The 19,257-nt window shown below is 42.7% G+C and overlaps 1 protein-coding gene across 4 annotated transcripts in view; it reads right to left on the reverse strand.

The window, feature by feature from the left end:
• tpp2 (tripeptidyl peptidase 2) overlaps positions 1–19,257 on the reverse strand; it is a 185,874-nt gene that overhangs the window by 40,291 nt on the left and 126,326 nt on the right. For 2 of the 4 annotated variants that reach the window (XM_070891894.1, XM_070891897.1), the window contains exons 22-24: positions 3,689–3,933; positions 1,887–1,965; positions 723–761 (exon numbers count right to left, since the gene is read on the reverse strand). In XM_070891894.1, the coding sequence (XP_070747995.1) occupies positions 723–761; positions 1,887–1,965; positions 3,689–3,933 (363 nt within the window). The remainder of the gene's footprint in view (positions 1–722; positions 762–1,886; positions 1,966–3,688; positions 3,934–19,257) is intronic. The other 2 variants (XM_070891895.1, XM_070891898.1) reach the window with 1 other exon arrangement.

Consider the following 19,257-nt stretch of genomic DNA (forward strand, 5'->3'; position numbering starts at 1 on the left):
CCGACAACGTATTTTGCCAATATTACATTTGGAAGCAAGTTTTCCTCGATTTCGAGGGACTGCCTATGATGATTACATTAGGCCAATCATATCAGAACTCAGATTTGGCTAGATAACACTAAAAAGCAAATGATTTCAAGAATTGTTGAGCAAATAAATTCCTTTTTAAGAAAACAAACATAGGATTTAGTTAATAATCAAGTAATCTCTTTTAACTCCCCAATCCTGCTGAACAGCATCAATACTGACATCACACAATAAATATAGAATGTCATACTAAAAACCGAGTCGCTTGATAGCTCCTTCACAAGCTATAATTTGCAAGTGTTTGCATAATTTTCTTAAGAAGTGCAGATTTCTAATTGAATTCAGTAGAATTTGTACTTGATCAAGAAGCTATGTGTCCAAAGTTAAGTGGCAAGAATAACAATTCAGCAATAGAAGCAAATGGTAACACCACATGATTTCATAATTTAATCTTAAATACCTTCCTAAGCAACCAATCTTAGTTGATCACAAAGGTAACTGCTTGATGAAAAAAACTAATTTAAGATAGGTTTACAGTTTTTTGTAGGCTCTTCAGTCAGAGCAATAATTTAAACATAGTTGCAATATATATCAATTTTCCAAAGTACATTAAAAGATCTCAGAATTTTCATCCAGAGTGTAAAAAATTGTTAAAATCATAATAAATAGCGTAGTGACAGATGACAATGCAGTACCTTTTTAAATTTTCCTTGACGTTTTGATGCAGCCTGCCCCTGGGAGTCAGAACAACATACTGTAAGAAAACATGCAGACACTGCACAATTTGGAGACCTTTTTTAATACATCTTGGGGTGTATTGTATGCTTTTTTAAAAAAGAAAAAAACCTGCCTATTCAAAATCTACAAGAGAACTCTCTTACTGGTGTTTACTACATAGCTTTACGAGCCAAATCTAGAAGACTTAATTTAACTTCAAACAGGGGAAAAAAGTTGGACTTTGATCCAAACAGATGCAATAAAACATAACATTTCAGACCAAGTTATACTAAGTTTTTCCTATACTGTACAGCATTCTGCTCGGTGATTGATGCCATTCTTTATTTTTGATTAATGTGACATCACTCCTTTGCCTCACAAAATAGAATTGCCATATATTTTGATTCTGCTAACTTAAAAAAAAAACTGTGCTGACATCATTCACATGTTTAAAATTTATAATTGTTAATCTACAGTAAAAATATGGCAGCATGCGGATGTAACTAGATTATGTATCTACAGAATGTACAAGCAGAACATAGCAAATGAAAGCTAGATAGAACTGTCAAAATTTGTGTGTTCAGGTAAATATTTCCAACAATTTTAAAATGGCACACAAGTAAATAAATGTAGCAGATTGCTCCATATTCTGACATTTTAACAACTTGTAATTGTGACCTCTTTATCCATGTTACTTGTTTGAATCTGGCAAGTTGTAGGAAATGCCTGCAAGTTTCTTTTAATTGTGAGAGAAAATTTTATTTAAAGTATACTGTTAATATATTGTGTCTGTTGTATTTGCATGATGTTTCTGCACAAAGAGTAGAACACATTATCACAGAGGAATGAGCTGCAGTTCACAAAAATTAAAGAATTTTATTCACAACTTTATGTCTAGATATGTCTGAATAGTATGAATTATCTTCTAACAACAGAAATATTAAAAACTGTTCAACTATTCCAAGGTGCAAGCAAAAGCAGAGACCAATAAATAGCACTAGGTATTGTAGAATGGAAGTGTTACAGAAGCAGAGGCTTACATGTCAGGCAGATTCAGAAAGAAATGGATAAATGAGATAAAATACACTGCATAGCACAAGAAAGACCCATTTCCGAGCAGATTTGGAAGAGCAAGTACTCACAGCTTTCTTTCCTAGTTCACTCTTTGTCAGTGTTAAAGTTCCTGACAGGTAACAACCTGGTCCCGTTCCTTTAGGAATCCTAGAATTAATCATGCAAAGCTAGATTGTAGCAGAGAAGAACAGAGATTGTGGCACCATTTCAAATTCGGACTTTGCCTGTATATTAAATTCAGCAATTACATTTATTAGAAATTACAACTTTTGAGTAAAAAGAAGAAATTACACTGAACAGGATATAATTAAGCTTTGCCTCTAAAAGATTATATTCAATTGCCAACATGAAATATTTAGAAGTTAATTGTTCATTTAGAATGGCAAAATCTGTTGTATGAACTATATCCTGTGAGCATGTATTTCCTTGAAAAGTTTCATGATAACCTTGCCTTCTGGGCCTGTAGTTTCAGTTATGTCCATAGGCGGCACACTGATTGCAGTTTTTAAACTGCAAGGGTGTTGCACCTTGCCCGTCACAAACTCACCCAGCCAGTCATCCCATACAGCACAAATGATTGTACTGACATGGGTTTAAATTGTATTTGCTTAACCATTTGAAGTCGAGGTAAAATAGTCCCATTTCTTGAGTGAATTGCTCCCTATCTTCAGGCAACAGTCTCTAATTCCTTGATCTCTGGTGGTCTTCAGCATCTGACATCCTGCAGATGCTGTGACTATCAAAATAACCAGAAGCACATGTTTCTAATCCCGCAAACTAAAAAGATTTTCACTCCAAGTGTCAGAGATACATTAGCAGCTCCGTTCCCTCCCTGAGAAGGATGTTGTGACTGAACTCCTCCGTCACCATCTCCCCCCTTACCTGTTCAGCATGAATGAATTTTCTTGAAGGAAAAGGTGACAGCACCACCCTGCCACACCCCTGCAAGCACAATACTGTCTCAGTGGATGGGTGGATGGGAACGAAAAAACTGTGTCCCTGCCCAAAAAGCAAAATTCCACCTCATGAGTGGAGGAAACACTGACACCAGCAGCCAACCCACGAGTAGAATTTTGGGTCTTGGTGAGAGGGAAGTTTTCTACTACTCAGCAAAATTTCAGATCCTGGAGGAAGAGAAGCATCAAAATCACCTCCCAACTGGTACAGCAAAATTGTGTGTCCCTACCCCTCCTCTTCCAGCCCTTCACCTCTCCCCATTCCCCTCATCTCTCTTCCCGTTCCCCCCTTCCTTCCTCTTTTCCTCCCCTCAGCTTGCCTCCGCTATCCTTCATTTCGCCTCCTCTACCCCTCATCTTATCTCCCCCTTCTCTGTGCTCCCTTCCCCATCCCTTTTCTCTCGCACGCCCGAAATTTTCTCCTCCCCTTCTTCTACACTAAAATATATTGATACATGCTATGCGAGAAGTTTGCTTTGAATAAAATTTTACAATTCAAGATCACTATCTCTCCACTTAATTCTTTGATCTTTCTTTCGGCAGCCACGTTATAACTTGCTGCTCTTCTAATTAAAGAAAAGGGATTTTTTTTTAAAACAGTGAGTTATCTCCTCTCAAAAGTATCGTAACCTGCTTCTCACAATTAATTTATTTTCTGGAGTGCAATGATTTATTTTGCTAAATTCCCACCAGGTGCTCAGCAAATAAATAACAGTATTACCTCCAAGACTAGGCTCCCTCTGCTGGATATATATGCAATTAACCTAAGCACTACAAACACAGTATTACCAATCAAGTAATCAAGCTGATGGAAGATGTGTCTGAGTTTATGAAGTAAACAATGATTAGCAGTGAAATGACCATTAAGAAACTGTTGAAATTAAAGCACTGATGCAGTAATAATATTTACTTACTTATCATCAGGAAGAGAAGTAACAAAGAAAGGCAGCGAGCAATTTGGTAGTAGAGTTGAACTGTTGTTTTTTTTCTTGCCTACAAGGGCATTGCTGTGATTGTCGTAAACATCTAAATTCAGAGTACTGGGGAGTCTATGGGATATAACAATTGGAAGGTCCTTAAGGCGTTCCAGCTCACTAAGCTGTTCATGGCGCACTTGGAGTCGGATCGTATAGTCTCCCTTCTCCAACTTCAGTGAATACTGTAGCCAAAAAAATGTAAAAGAAATACAAACAGAATTTTGTCTTTAGAAACGCATCTTGCAATTTCAATTTAAAATGTAAATGAGCAATTAGTGCTTTGCTTCAGCATAAATCACACTAGTTAAATAATTAGATTGAAGGCTGTTGCAGCATTTTTAATTAACTTTCTTTTAGAGTAGGAAGATATTATTTTTCATTCTCTGTAATTTCAAATGGTGACGTCTACAGAATTACGATTCTAACTATTGTACTAGTTCAGAAAAGGTACACAAACTTCAAGGTGCAATGGAAATGCATGGTGAAGTGATTATTCCAGGTTATTATTTCATTTTCAGTGGTCTCATGTCAACCATTCATTTTACATCAACATATAGGTAACAGCATGCATTTCAAAACATCTACATAAAAAGGGCAATGCAGAAAGTAAAAATACAAATGTGACAGAAATGATTTTGCCTGTAATATGTCATATTATTGGTTTCTTTCTTTCTATACGAAGGTATGAAGAATGAATTGGCTATGAAAGATTGGGAAGATTCATTAAAAGACATGACGGTGGATAAGCAATGGCTAACATTTAAGGAACGAATGCATGAACTGGCGTAAAAACACAAGGAAAAGTGGCCCAACCATGGCTAACAAAAGAGATTAAGGATAGTATTAGATCCAAAGAGGAGTTATACAAAGTAGCAAACATGAAGATTGGGAGCAGTTTAGATTTCAGCAAAAAAGAACCAAGAGATTGATTAAGAGGGGAAAAATAGAATATGAGAGTAAACTTGCAAGGAACATAAAAACCGACTGCAAAACCGACTACAAGTACGTAAAAAGAAAAAGATTAGTTAAGACAAATGTAGGTCCTTTACAGACAGAAACGGGAGAATTTGTATTGGAGAACAAGGAAATGGCAGAACAATTAAATAAATACTTCGGTTCTGTCTTCATGGAAAAGGACACATAACATCCAAGAAATTCTAGGGAACCAAGGGTCTAGTGAGCAAGAGGAATTAAAGGAAATGATAATTAAGAAAATAGTGCTGGAGAAACTAATGGGACTGCAGGCAGATAAATCCCCAGGGCCTGATAATCTGCATCTCAGAGTACTAAAAGAGGTAGCCATGGAAATAGTAGCTGCATTGGTTGTCATCTTCCAAAATTCTATAAATTATAAGAACATAAGAATTAGGAACAGGAGTAGGCCATCTAGCCCCTCGAGCTTGCTCCGCCATTCAATAAGATCATGGCTGATCTGGCCATGGACTCAGCTCCACCTACCCGCCCTCTCCCCGTAACCCTTAATTCCCTTATTGGTTAAAAATCTATCTATCTGTGACTTGAATACATTCAATGAGCTAGCCTCCACTGCTTCCTTGGGCAGAGAATTCCACAGATTCACAATCCTCTGGGAGAAGAAATTCCTTCTCAACTCGGTTTTAAATTGGCTCCCCCGTATTTTGAGGCTGTGCCCCCTAGTTCTAGTCTCCCCTACCAGTGGAAACAACCTCTCTGTCTCTATCTTGTCTATCCCTTTCATGATTTTAAATGTTTCTATAAGATCACCCCTCATCCCTCTGAACTCCAACGAGTAAAGACCCAGTCTACTCAATCTATCATCATAAGGTAATCCTCTCATCTCCGGAATCAGCCTAGTGAATTGTCTCTCTACCCCCTCCAAAGCCAGTATATCCTTCCTTAAGTAAGGTGACCAAAACTGCACGCAGTACTCCAGGTGCGGCCTTACCAATACCCTATACAGTTGCAGCAGGACCTCCCTGCTTTTGTACTCCAACCCTCTCGCAATGAAGGCCAACATTCCATTTGCCTTTCTGATTACCTGCTGCACCTGCAAACTAACTTTTTGGGATTCATGCACAAGGACCCCCAGGTCCCTCTGCACCTCAGCATGTTGTAATTTCTCCCCATTAAATAATATTCCCTTTTACTGGTTTTTTTCCCCAAGGTGGATGATGTCACACTTTCCGACATTGTATTCCATCTGCCAAACCTTAGCCCATTCGCTTAACCTATCCAAATCTCTTTGCAGCCTCTCTGTTCTTTACATAACCCGCTTTCCCACTAATCTTTGTGTCACCTGCAAATTTTGTTACACTACACTCTGTCCCCTCTTCCAGGTCATCTATGTATATTGTAAACAGTTGTGGTCCCAGCACCGATCCCTGTGGCACACCACTAACCACCGATTTCCAACCCGAAAAGGACCCATTTATCCCGACTCTCTGCTTTCTGTTCGCCAGCCAATTCTCTATCCATGCTAATACATTTCCTCTGACTCCGCGTACCTCTATCTTCTGCAGTAACCTTTTGTGTGGCACCTTATCGAATGTCTTTTGGAAATCTAAATACACCACATCTATCGGTACACTTCTATCCACCATGCTCGTTATATCCTCAAAGAATTCCAGTAAATTAGTTAAACATGATTTCCCCTTCATGAATCCATGCTGCGTCTGCTTGATTGCACTATGCCTATCCAGATGTCCCGCTATTTCTTCATTAATGATAGTTTCAAGCAGTTTCCCCACTACAGATATTAAACTAACCGGCCTATAATTGCCTGCCTTTTGTCTGCCCCCTTTTTTAAACAGAGGCGTTACATTAGCTGCTTTCCAATCCGCTGGTACCTCCCCAGAGTCCAGAGAATTTTGGTAGATTATAACAAATGCATCTGCTATAACTTCCGCCATCTCTTTTAATACCCTGGGATGCATTTCATCAGGGCCAGGGGACTTGTCTATCTTGAGTCCCATTAGCCTGTCCAGCACTACCCCACTAGTGATAGTGATTGTCTCAAGGTCCTCCCTTCCCACATTCCTGTGACCAGCAATTTTTGGCATGGTTTTTGTGTCTTCCACTGTGAAGACCGAAGCAAAATAATTGTTTAAGGTCTCAGCCATTTCCACATTTCCCATTATTAAATCCCCCTTCTCATCTTCTAAGGGACCAACATTTACTTTAGTCACTCTTTTCCGTTTTTTTTAAATCTGTAAAAGCTTTTACTATCTGTTTTTATGTTTTGCGCAAGTTTACCTTCGTAATCTATCTTTCCTTTCTTTATTGCTTTTTTAGTCATTCTTTGCTGTTGTTTAAAATTTTCCCAATCCTTATGGAACAGTTCCTGCAGATTGGAGTTTGGCAAATGTAACCCCACTATTTAAAAAAGGAGGGAGAGAGAAAACAGGGAACTACAGACAGCCTAACATCAGTAGTAGGGAAAATGCTGGAGTCTATTATAAAGGATGTGAAAACGGTACACTTAGATAATATCAACAGGACTGAACAAAGTTAACATGGATTTATGAAAGGAAAATCATGTTTGACAAATTTACTGGAGTTTTTTGAGGATGTAACTGATAGAATAGATAAGGGAGAACCAGTGGATATCGTGCATTTGGATTTTCAGAAGGCCTTTGATAAAGTCCCACATAAGAGGTTAGTGTGCAAAATTAAAAGCACATATGATTGGGGGTAATGTATTGGCATGGATTGAAAATTGGTTAACTGACAGGAAACAGAGAGTAGGAAAAAACAGATCTTTTTCGGGGTGGTGGACAGTGACTATTGGGGTACCACAGGGATCAGTGCTTAGGCCCCAGCTATTCACAATATTTAATGAGGGAACCAAACGTAATATTTCCAAGTTTGCTGAAGACACAAAACTAGGTGGGATTGTGAGTTGTGAGGAGGATGCAAAGACACTGCAAGGCAATTTAGATAGGTTGAGTGAGTGGGATGGTAGATGCAGTATAACGTGGATAAATGTGAAGTTATCCACTTTGGTGGGAAAAACATAAGGACAAAGTATTATTTAAATGGTGATGGCTTGGGAAGTGTCGATGTACAAAGGGACCTGGGTGTCCTTGTACACCAGTCATTGAAAGTAAACATGCAGGTGCAGCAAGCAGTTAGGAAGGTAAATGGTATGTTGGCCTTCATTGCAAGAGGATTTGAGTAAAGGAGCAAGGATGTCTTACTACAGTTACACAGGGCCTTGGTGAGACCGCACCTGGAGTATTGTGTGCAGTTTTGGTCTCCTTACCTAAGAAAGGATATACTTGCCATACAGAGAGTGCAGTGAAGGTTCACCAGACTGATTCCTGGGATGGCAGGACTGTCGTATGAGGAGAGATTGGGTCGACTAGACCTGTCTTCACTAGAGTTTAGAAGAATGAGAGGGGATCTCATTGAAACGTAAAATTCTGACTGCGTTGAATAGACTGGATGCGGGGAGGATGTTTCCCCTGGCTGGTAAGTCTCGAACAAGGGGTCACAGTCTCAGGATATGGGGTAGGAAATTTAGGACCGAGATGAGGAGAAATGTTTTCACTCAGCGGGTGGTGAACCAGTGGAATTCTCTACCACAGAAGGCTGTGAAGGCCAAGTCATTGAATATATTTAAGAGGGAGATCGATAGATTTCTAGAAATAAAATACATTAAGAGGTATGGGGAAAAAACGGGAATATGGGCCCCAAGTTTCCACATGATTTGCGCCTGATTTTTAGGAGCAACTGGTGGAGAACGGACTATCTTAGAAATCGCAATTCTCCACATTTTTTTTTCTGCAGTTCTAGTCAGTTCGAACAGTTTCACTTTGGAACAGAATTTTTTCTTCAAAAGGGGGCGTGTCCGGCCACTGACGCCTGATTTCAAAGTTTCCACAGTGAAAACGTACTCCAAACTAACTTAGAATGGAGCAAGTGAAGATTTTTGTAGAACTAAAAAAACCTTGTCTACACATTAAAAAAATCAGGCGCAGGTTACAAATTAGGCGTCGGGAACGAGGTGGGGGGGGGAAGGGAAGTCATTACATTCTATAATAAATCCTTAGTTATACTTATACAAATATTATACAAATAAATCCAACCTGAATAAAAATTTATAAGCAAAGATTAAATAAACCATCTTCCTACCTGTGTGAAAGTGCTTCAGCCAGGGAGAATGCTGCAGGAAGCCTCACAAGTTGAGGCAGCCGTTCCCGCTTGGGGGGGGGAAAAAGAGGAGGAAGCCGTTCGTTCCCGACGGCAGGGGGGGAGAGGAGGAAGCCGTTCGTTCCCGACGGCGGGCGGGGGGGGGAGGAGGGAGGGAGTGCGGGACCGGCCGACCGAACACAGCGGGGGGGGGGGGGGGGGCGGGGAGGGAAGGAAGCCATTCCAGACGGCGGGCGGGGGTGGGGAAGGAGACAGTGAGAAGGCTGCAGGAAGCCTCACAAGTTCAGCAGCCATTCCCGACGGCAGGGGACGGCCGTCGGGAAACGGTTGCCTCAACTTTGAGGCTTCCTGCAGCCTTCTCACTGCTGCAAGAAGCCTCAGTGCTGATGGCAATGTGCTTTTATTAAAAAATGTTCAAAAATTAAACAGCTACAAAGAACTACAAAAATGGCCGAGTGCCAATGTTTCCTTCACACTGCGCGTGCGCGAACGCTCCAACACGCACCCGCAGGGTTGCCGGCAGGAAAAAAACTAATTTAAATGGTACCTGCCCCCTCCCACTTACAAAATCGGCGCGAGTGGTAGGCTCCGCCCCCTGGGCACCACACAAAGCAGACATGGAGCTGCAGGGCGCTCCAGAATCGCGCGTTTTTTTTCCGGCGCCGTTTTGTAGTGTGTGGAAACTTGGGGCCATGGTGTTGAGATAGAGGATCAGCCATGATCATATTGAATGGCGGTGCAGACTCGAAAGTCCGAATGGCCTACTGCTGCTCCTCTTTTCTATCTTGCTATCTAGTATTGTGCAATGAGAAAGTGTCAATTAACAACCTTGTAGTAAAGGAGCCTTTAGGGAAGAGTGACTATAATATGATAGAATTTTATATTGAGTTTGAAAGTGATTTAGTTAAATTCAAAACTTGGGTCTTAAATCTAAACAAAGCAAACTATGTAGATATGAGAAGCGAGTTGGTTAAGGTAGATTGGGAAACTACATTAAAAAGTATGATGGTAGATAAGCAATAGCTAGCATTTAAAGAATTAATACATAATTTACAACAAATATACATTCCTTTAAGGCACAAAAACGCCACAGGAAAAGTGATCCAACCATGGCTAACAAGAGGTTAGAAATAGTATTAGGTCAAAGGAAGAGGTGTATAATGTTGTCAAAAAGAGTGGTAAGCCTGAGGATTGGGAGCATTTTAGAATTCAGCAAAGGAGAACCAAAAAAATTGATAAAGAAAGGGAAAATAAAATAAGAGCACCTAAGAACATAAGAAATAGGAGCAGGAGTAGGCCATACGGCCCCTCGAGCCTGCTCCGCCATTCAATAAGACCATGGCTAATCTGATCTTGGCCTCAATTCCATTTCGCTGCCTGCTCCCCATAACCCTCGACTCCCTTATCATTCAAAAATCTGTATATCTCCACTGTTAATATGTTCAATGACCCAGCCTTCACCGTTCTCTGGGTTAGAGAATTCCAAAGATTTATGACCCTCAGAGAAGAAATTCCCCCTAATTTCTGTTTTAAATGGGCGACCCCTTATTCTAAAACTATGCCCCCTAGTTCTAGATTCCCCGAGGAGAAACATCCTCTCTGCATCTACCCCGTCATGCCCCCTCAGAATCTTGTATGTTTCAAGATCATCTCTCATTCTTCTAAACTCCAATGAGTATAGGCTCAACCTGCTCAACCTTTCTTCATAAGACAGCCCCTTCATCTCAGGAATCAACCTTGTGGACCTTCTCTGAATTGCCTCCAATACAAGCATATCTGGTGTGCAATGGTCACCACACGTTAAAAAAAATTTAAGCATAGGCATCTTCCACCCCCTCAATTGGAGTTCAGGACTGGAACATCGGGTCCTTCATTGAAACACCTGTGAACTCGTGAAAGCAAGTCATCCTCGTTCGAGGGACCGCCTATAATGATGATCCTTCCTTAAATAAGGAAACCAAAACTACACATATAGTACTCTAGGTGTGGTCTCACCAACGCCCTGCACAGTTGTAGCAGGCCTTCCCTACTTTTATACTCCATCCCCCTTGCAATAAAGGCGAACATTCCTTTTGCCTTACTAATTACTTGCTCTGCTTGCATGCTAACTTTTTGTGTTTCATGTACAAGGACAGCCAGATCCTTCTGTACCTCAGCATTTTGTAATCTCTCCCCATTTAAATAATAATTTGCTTTTTTATTCGCTGGTAAACTAGTGAGGGACATAAAAACAGACTTTAAAAGCTTCTATAGGCATGTAAAAAGGAAAAGATTAGCAAAAGTAAATATGGGTCCCTTACAGACTGAGACAGGAGAAATTATAATGGGGAATAAGGAAATGGCAGAGAAATTAAACAAATACTTTGCGTCTGCCTTCACGGAGGAAGACACAAAACACTTCCCAGGAATAGTGGAGAACCAAGGGTCCAGCGAGAATGAGGAACTGACAGAAATTAGTATTAGTAAAAAAAAAAGTACTGGAAAAATAAATAGGACTGAAAGAACGCAAGAAATAGGAGCAAGAGTAGGCCATTCAGCCCCTCGAGACTGCTCCGCCATTCAATAAGATCATGACTGATCTTCTACCTCAACTCCACTTTCCTGCACTATCCCCATATCCCTTTGATTCCCTTAATATTAAAAAATCTATTGATCTCTGTCTTGAATATACTCAACGATTGAGTATCCACAGCCCTCTGGGGTAGAGAATTCCAAAGATTCGCCATCATCTGAGTGAAGAAATTTCTCTTCATCACAATCCTAAATGGCCAACCCCTTATTGTGAGACTGTGACCCCAGGTTCTAGACTCCCCAGCCAGTGGAAGCATCCTCCCTGCATCTATTCTGTCAAGCCCTGTAAGAATTTTGTATGTTTCAATGAGATAGCCTCTCATTCTTCTAATCTCAATAGAATATCGCTTCCTAGGACAATCCCCCCCCCATCCCAGGAATTAGTCTGGTGAACCTACGTTGCAAGTATATCCTTCCTTAACTAAGACGACCAAAACTGTACACAATACTCCAGGTGTGGTCTCACGAGGGCCCTATTTAATTGCAATAAGACATATTTACTCTTATACTCAAATCCTCTTGTAATAAAGGCCAAAATACCATTTGTTTTCTTAATTGCTTGCTGTACCTGCATGTTAACTTTCAGTGATTTGTGGGGGTCACTGTCCCAGAATCAGGGGTCGGCCATTTAGGACCGGAGATAAGGAGAAATTTCTTCAGTGTGGTGAATCTTTGGAATTCTCTATCCCAAGGGCTGTGGGTGCTCAGTCGCTGAGTATATTCAAGACAGAGATCAATAGATTTTGGATATTAATGGAATCAAGGGATCTGGGAATAGTGCAGGAAAGTGGAGTTGAGGTAGATGATCAGCCATGATCTTACTGAATGGTGGAACAGGCTCGAGGGGCCGAATGGCCTACTCCTGCTCCTATTTCTTATGTTTTTATGATCGTAGTAGATATGGGGTTGAAAACCAGACTGATTCACAGAAAATGGTCCAGCATGCTTTAATGCAAAATAGTCCCAACACACTTGTCTGCGACAGGTATCTGAATGAGAAGCCAAGTAATTCAAATACAAGCATCTGGAGTCTTTTGCACAGGTAAAGGCACACTCCAGTTAATAGGGAACAAAGGTTCACCTATGGGAGTGCTGAGTCACTGATCCCAAAAAAGTATCTGGAGTTAAAAAAAAACCAAATGGTCCAGCAAAGATAAAATCTGGTGTGTAAATTACATGCAGATTTTTGTGAAATATGAATATGATGGGTATACCTTATGCACTGGTGTGAGCTATCTTTCACAATCTAATGTTTCAGGTGCAATTTGTTTTCACACCATTGATAAAGGAGATGTCAGAGGTTCATACAAGATTTTACTCCAATTAAATGATGAGACAGGATGCAAAAAGACTTAGGGGGCTAAATTGGATAGCCCCTGAAAGTGGGCGCGGGAATCGCAATGCATGATCAGCCTGCGCCCGTTCAACGTAATGCAGACAGCACGCCACCTTCATGCTGCCGTGTCATTATCATGATTTTTCCATACAGCCATCGCGAACCGTGCTGTTCATTGATTGCATGCATCAGCAGGGGGCCCCAATATCAGTACTTGCTGACACTACTAAAAGCTATCCTGCGCTGCTTAAACATAAGGAAAGGTGCACTGTGGCTGCTGGAGGTGCTGACACAGTCAGAAAAGTGCTGTGCAACAAAGAACAATGGCTGACCATGGGAGAGAGAGCGCACCAATGTTTTAAGACATTGACCTGGAGGTCTTGGTGGAGGAAGTGGAAAGGCGAAATGTCCAATAAGCAAAGGAGGGGTGGGGGGGGTAGGAGGCCCTCCAGACACATGATGAGAAGGCAGTGGTAGCAGATAACCGCGGAGCTTAATGCCAGGAGTTTAGCCCCGAAAGGGCAGTGCCTCAAGAAATTTAATGACCTCACAGAAGTGGTCAAGATCAGTGAATGCATCTTCAAATGCAATGTCCTACCAATTGCATCACTAGCCTCAGCTATCGCTCAATTCACCACACCCCCATCATTCGCTGACCAACAATCCCTCAGGACACATGTCCAACATTCATGTTTCACCTCACCTTCACACACTTAGCACTGTTGCTTCACAGCCACATCTCACAACTTGCACACACCGGCAGCTATTCAACTGTGACAGCCATATCACCCAAACATATTGCGTGACACTCATTGACACACTTCCCTCTCTCTTGCAGAAGGTGGTGGCGCACAATCGGAGGCAGCAGGAACTAATCGGAGGGGGAGAGGCAAGCCTGCATGTTCCAACACCCATGGATGAGACAGTGCTGGCCATTATCGGAAGGGCCATTGCTGAGGTCGTGGCCAGTGGCGGGGCTGAATCAATTGAAGATGACGGAATTCTCATCAACAGGAGGTCCCGCGCTGGTTGTTCACATGGAAGAAACTGTGCACGTGCGAAAATTTGAATGGGCCGCGTCATCAGTTAAAGGGACCACGCACGAAAAAAAATTGAGAGAACATTGATCCACATTCCTAATCCTCTTCTCACATCCCACTTCTCCCTCATCTCACAATCTTTTCTGACTTGCAAGCTGCAGATGGTGTAAACATGCATTTCTTACTTTTCCCTCTCCCCACACCTCAACCTAACCCTTGTGCCCTTTTTCTTTCACATACCAAAGAGGTGCAATCTGGCCAGGCAGTAGAGGAACACCAAGACAAGTGAAAACTAAGTCACACATCACTTGATTTCACACTCGCAGCCACGAGTTCAGATAGACACTGTGCATATCTTAGAAGCTAGCATAGCGCCGGGATCTGCATGTGGTGAGACTCCAGGCAGAAGTGCATTGCAACCAGGTCCAAAGAAGGCGGCTGATGGGTCTACATAACAAAACACTTGGTGCACTGGGAAGCCTGCTAGAAAGCCTGCATTCAATGTCAAGGAGCATGGAGAAGTCCGACTTGGCTCGGGCTTTGTGCAGAGTCTGGAGCCCATCCTTTCCAGCATGGAACTGGTGGCCAACTCCATCAACACACTTGTGGACTCAACCATGATGCAGTATCTGATGGCCAATGTTTCTGCTTCTATTGCAGCTTCCATCAAAAGTCGGAGTGCTGCAGTGGAAATTCAGTCTGATGTCATGCAAGGTCAGCTTGCTGCCATCATGGCTGTGGAAAAGCAGTGTTCAAAGGGGCTTGCAGGGTGTCACAGAAGTCCAGCAATCTGTCCTCCCAACAGATTACTGAGGCACCGCCGAGGGGGAGTGGCAGTGGCTCCATGGTGCATGAACCTGCTGTCCTCTCTCAGGGTGACAGAATTCGTGATTCCCCCCCCCACGTTACTCCACCAGTGCCCTTGCTGCTGCCATTCAGCTAGCTAGCCCAGACTGCTGTCGCCCATGCCAAGTCTGAAGCCGGGCCTTCTAAGCCCAGAGCAGCTCGAGGTCGCCCTCCAAGGCTATCTGCAGTCTCCTCCCCTGAAAGTCAGCAGCCGTCTATTAGTCATGCTGCAGCTACTGGGGTAGCACTTCTTAAGTGCACTAGGATAGGCAAAGACACATGTAGGACAGGCACTAAGGGAATGCACAAGGGTGATTAGTTGAAGTTTGTATACAATATGGCATGATTTACTTCATAATTTTTTTTTGTAATCTTTATTTTATGTTTGCTTTTATTTTTGCATTGTGGCCAAGAGGACAATGTGATGGTCAGTGACAAAGGGAAGGTAAGGAGTGTGGGACTGCTGGTGAATTGGGGTTGAGATTACTAATCTAGCACTTGAATTAGTTTTTCATGTACAGCAGCCCAGGCAGAAAGGGGCTATCTAGGTTGCAGCCTCCCTTCCTTTTCCTCCTCTTCTGCCTCTTCCCCATGCTCCTGCTCCTCATGATGGCAAGGTTGTGGAGCATGTAGCATACAAGCAAAAATCTTGAGATTCACTCAACTGAGTACTGCAGGGCCCCTCTTGCAGAGTGGTCCAGGCAGTGGAACTGCTGCTCCAGCACGCCAATGGTCTGCTCTCAGATTTCTTGTGCCAACATGGCTCTCATTATATGCATCCTGCACAACCCTGGCTGGGTTGCAAACCTGAGTCTTGAGGCATGTTGTCAGCGGATAGCCCTAGTTGCTCAATAGCCACCTTTGTGGCTGAAATACAGCTAGCACAAAGGACTGGCGCAGAATGAAGGCAACATGACTGCTGGCAGGATATCAGGTATTGACCTGCATAATGCGTGCCTATGATCACACACCAGCTGCACGTGGAGGGAATCAATTCCGCCCTGGTGAATCCTGCAAACTCTGGTGCTTGCACCACCTGCTTCTCTCTGGTAAGAGGAAATGAAATTAAGTTATCACTCTTTGAATAGAGAGCCTCAGTGACCTCCCTTATGTAGCAGTGGACTGCAAACTTTAAAATGTTGCTAATAACAACTACTTACAGGTCAGTTTGCTGGTTGATTTCTTCTGGTTTTTTGCTACAATTCTACACATTCCATAGTTGTTTCATGTTTCACAAGTGTACAGGGAGAGGTGTGGCAGGTCTGGAAGAAGCCAGACGCATAAAAGTTCAGAGCCACGGTCACCTTCACAGCCACTGGCAATGCCTTGCCCTGCTCGGAGGTTGGAGTTGTGGCTGCAGCAGTTGGTAGATTTCAGTGACGACCTCCTTAGTGAAATGCAGACGTCTCAAACGTTGGTAGTTGCTGAGATTCAGGTCGGAAAATTCCTCCTTGAACACCCTGGGCGGATATGGCCTCGTGCTGAGAGCCCTTCTCCCCTCCTCTTCCTCCTTTTTAGCAGCTTGTCCTGCTCTGCATGGCCTTTGCTCATTCTCCCAGTCATGCTGGATTCCAAGAGGAAGGCCTACTATAGTGCACTCATGTCTCGGAGCGATTGGTTTGTGCAGAAGCCTTGAAGTCAGCAAAAATACTTCAGCACCTGCCACACTACTCACTGTAAACTTTTGAAACTTGAAACTACGAAAAGCACCAAATGTGTGTAGAATTGTACCAACAGCCAGAAGAAATCAACCAGCAACTAAACCTGCAAATAGTTGATGATCCATTTAAATAACACCAGTGTGGGGTCCTACATGCTGCTTGATGCATGTTCACCTATGCGAGCTTGAGAGAGGACGTTGGCTGGAATGTGTCAAAAATGGCAGCATTGGCTTTAAATCAATGTGATGTCACGATCTGCCTGCTCGGCATAATTCTAGCGGATGTTAAGTGCGCCCACACTAGCCCCTTTACCAAACTGGCTGTGTGTCAGAAGTGTGCGGATGCGCTGCAGACGCCATTTTGGATCCCTAAGGTACCCTAATGGCACCCAAAAAACAGGTGCAACCGAGCCCTTAGGTGATTTATGAAGAGAGGTCGAGTGCATTACACATGAGGGGACAGTGCAACCGGCAGGGCTTAATTCAGTGATGGTTTATAGGTTATGGGTGATGGGTAAACAGTCCCATCATTTATCTTGTTTATATTGTACATTGACCAATTTCATTTTTTTAACTATAGAAGATTGAGGTGATGACAATAGCAGCACAAGAACCTCTATTTCTATAGCCCTCTTCACATGCAGAGCGATATCTCAGACTGCTTTATGTAAGGTGAACAGAGAATGAACAGGAGGAGAAAGGAAATGAAAAAGAGAGAGACGGAGGAAATAAAACATAGTCGAAGAGAAGTATCTTAAAGAGGCTTCTGAAGACAGAGAGGGGGTCGACAAGGACAGGATACTGGGGGGAGGGTGGCGGGGAGAAAGAGAGACTGGGGCATTGTGGCTGAAGGAGTGGCTGTCAAATGGTGGATTGGAGACAGTGGGCAATAAAAAGTAGGCTAGTATCAAAAAATCATAGGGAGAAAGAAGGAATGCATTATTGGGGATCAATGAGAGAGTGGGCAAGTTATTGGAGGGATTTTAAGGCAAGGAAATGGATCTTGAAGTCAATTCTCTGGGATGGGGTGGAGGATTCAGTGGGAATGGGGATGAGGAGGATATGGTTGTTGATATGGGCGAGAACATGGATAGCTATGTTTTGCATAACTTGCCATGTGGATAAGTAGTTGATTGTGGAAGATGGAGACCTTAAAGCAGAGCACCGAGAAAAGTGAGCCCAAGGTAATAAAGCCATCGATATGGGTTCTGCAGCACATTTGATTCCGGCTGCAGAAAGCAAGGATAACGAAGGACAATGAATAATGTTCACAGTCAGACAAGATTGTCCTCTTCAATATAACCAGCACAGTTTCTGTGCTGTAGGGAGGGTGGAAACCTGATTGGAGAGTTTTGAACACAAATGATGAGAGGTGGGAACCTAACTATAAGGTAATGAGGCATTCTAGGATCTTCAAAAGGAAAAAGGTTGAAATGGGGCGGTAGTTGTGCGAGAATGGAAGCATCAAGAGTAGCAGGAGATGATGGTTGTGGTTTTCAATTATGTAAGGGTTGTCGTAGAGATAGGGCCAGGCTGAAGATGCAAGCATGAAACTAAAGAAGGGAAGCTAGATGTTCAGGAGCTGGGACAGGAGGGGTGAGGATGTGAGGGGTGGGCTTCATGCACTAGATAATTTTAGTGAGGGCGAGAGAGAAGATGCAGAAAAACTATGGAATGGAGGGATTGGAAAACTTAGGGTAAGGGTTAGAAACAGCAGCGAACATTATCTTGATTTTGAACGTGAAGTAGTCCAGGAGATCCTTGATTCTGAAGGGTAATTCCACATTCCCAGGTTCTGAGGCAAGAGCAGCGGTGTGGATCAGAGAACTTGTGCAATAATGGTGTAGTTCTAACTCCATCCCACGCTCCCTTTGCCTGCAGCTTCCATGCTGGGAGTTTGGTATCTGAAGAAAAGATGAAATGAAGGGAAGTCAGAGGCAACAGTTTGTTGTGGAGGTGTTTGAAGTTATTCCTGTGGCCCAAGATGATCTTAGAATGGTGTGAGGATTTGTCCACAGAAAGGGAGAAACAGTTAGTTGTAGTTGAACCATATTTTCCGATAGACAGCCAAGTTCATCGCTCACCAAGTAGATTTGAGAGTGCAAAGGTGGCTATTGTGTCATAAGAAATAGGAGCAGGAGTAGGCCATTTGGCCCCTCGAGCCTGCTCCGCCATTTAATAAGATCATGGCCGATCTGATCATGGACTCAGCTCCACTTCCCTGCCCGCTCTCCATAACCCTTTATTCCCTCATCGCTCAAAAAATCTGTCTATCTCCGCTATAAATATATTCAATGACCCAGCCTCCACTGCTCTCTGGGGCACAACATTCCATAGATTTACAACCCTCACAGAAGAAATTCCTGCTCATCTCAGTTTTAAATGGGCGACCCCTTATTCTGAGACTATGCCCCCTAGTTTTAGTTTCCCCTATGAGTGGAAATATCCTCTCTGCATCCACCTTGTGGAGCCCCCTCATTATCTTATATGTTTCGATAAGATCACCTCTCATTCTTCTGAACTCCAATGAGTACAGGCCCAAACTATTCAACCTATCTTAATAAGTCAACCCCCTCATCTCCGGAATCAAACCTAGTGAAAATTTCTCTGACCAGCCTCCAATGCAAGAATATCCTTCCTTAAATGCGAAGACCAAAACTGTACGCAGTACTCCAGGTGTGTCTTCACCAATACTCTGTACTGTTGTAGCAGGAGTTCTCTGCTTTTATACTCTACCCCCTTACAATAAAGGCCAACATTCCATTTGCCTTCCTGATTACTTGCTGTACCTACATACCAACTTTTTGTGTTTCATGCACAAGGATCCCCAGGTCCCTACGTACTGCAACACTTTGCAATTTTTTTTCATTTAAATTATAATTTGCTTTTCTATTTTTTCTGCCAAAGTGTGTTAAAAAGACAA

This window comes from Pristiophorus japonicus, chromosome 10, assembly GCF_044704955.1.
Source record: "Pristiophorus japonicus isolate sPriJap1 chromosome 10, sPriJap1.hap1, whole genome shotgun sequence".
NCBI lineage: Eukaryota > Metazoa > Chordata > Chondrichthyes > Pristiophoridae > Pristiophorus > Pristiophorus japonicus.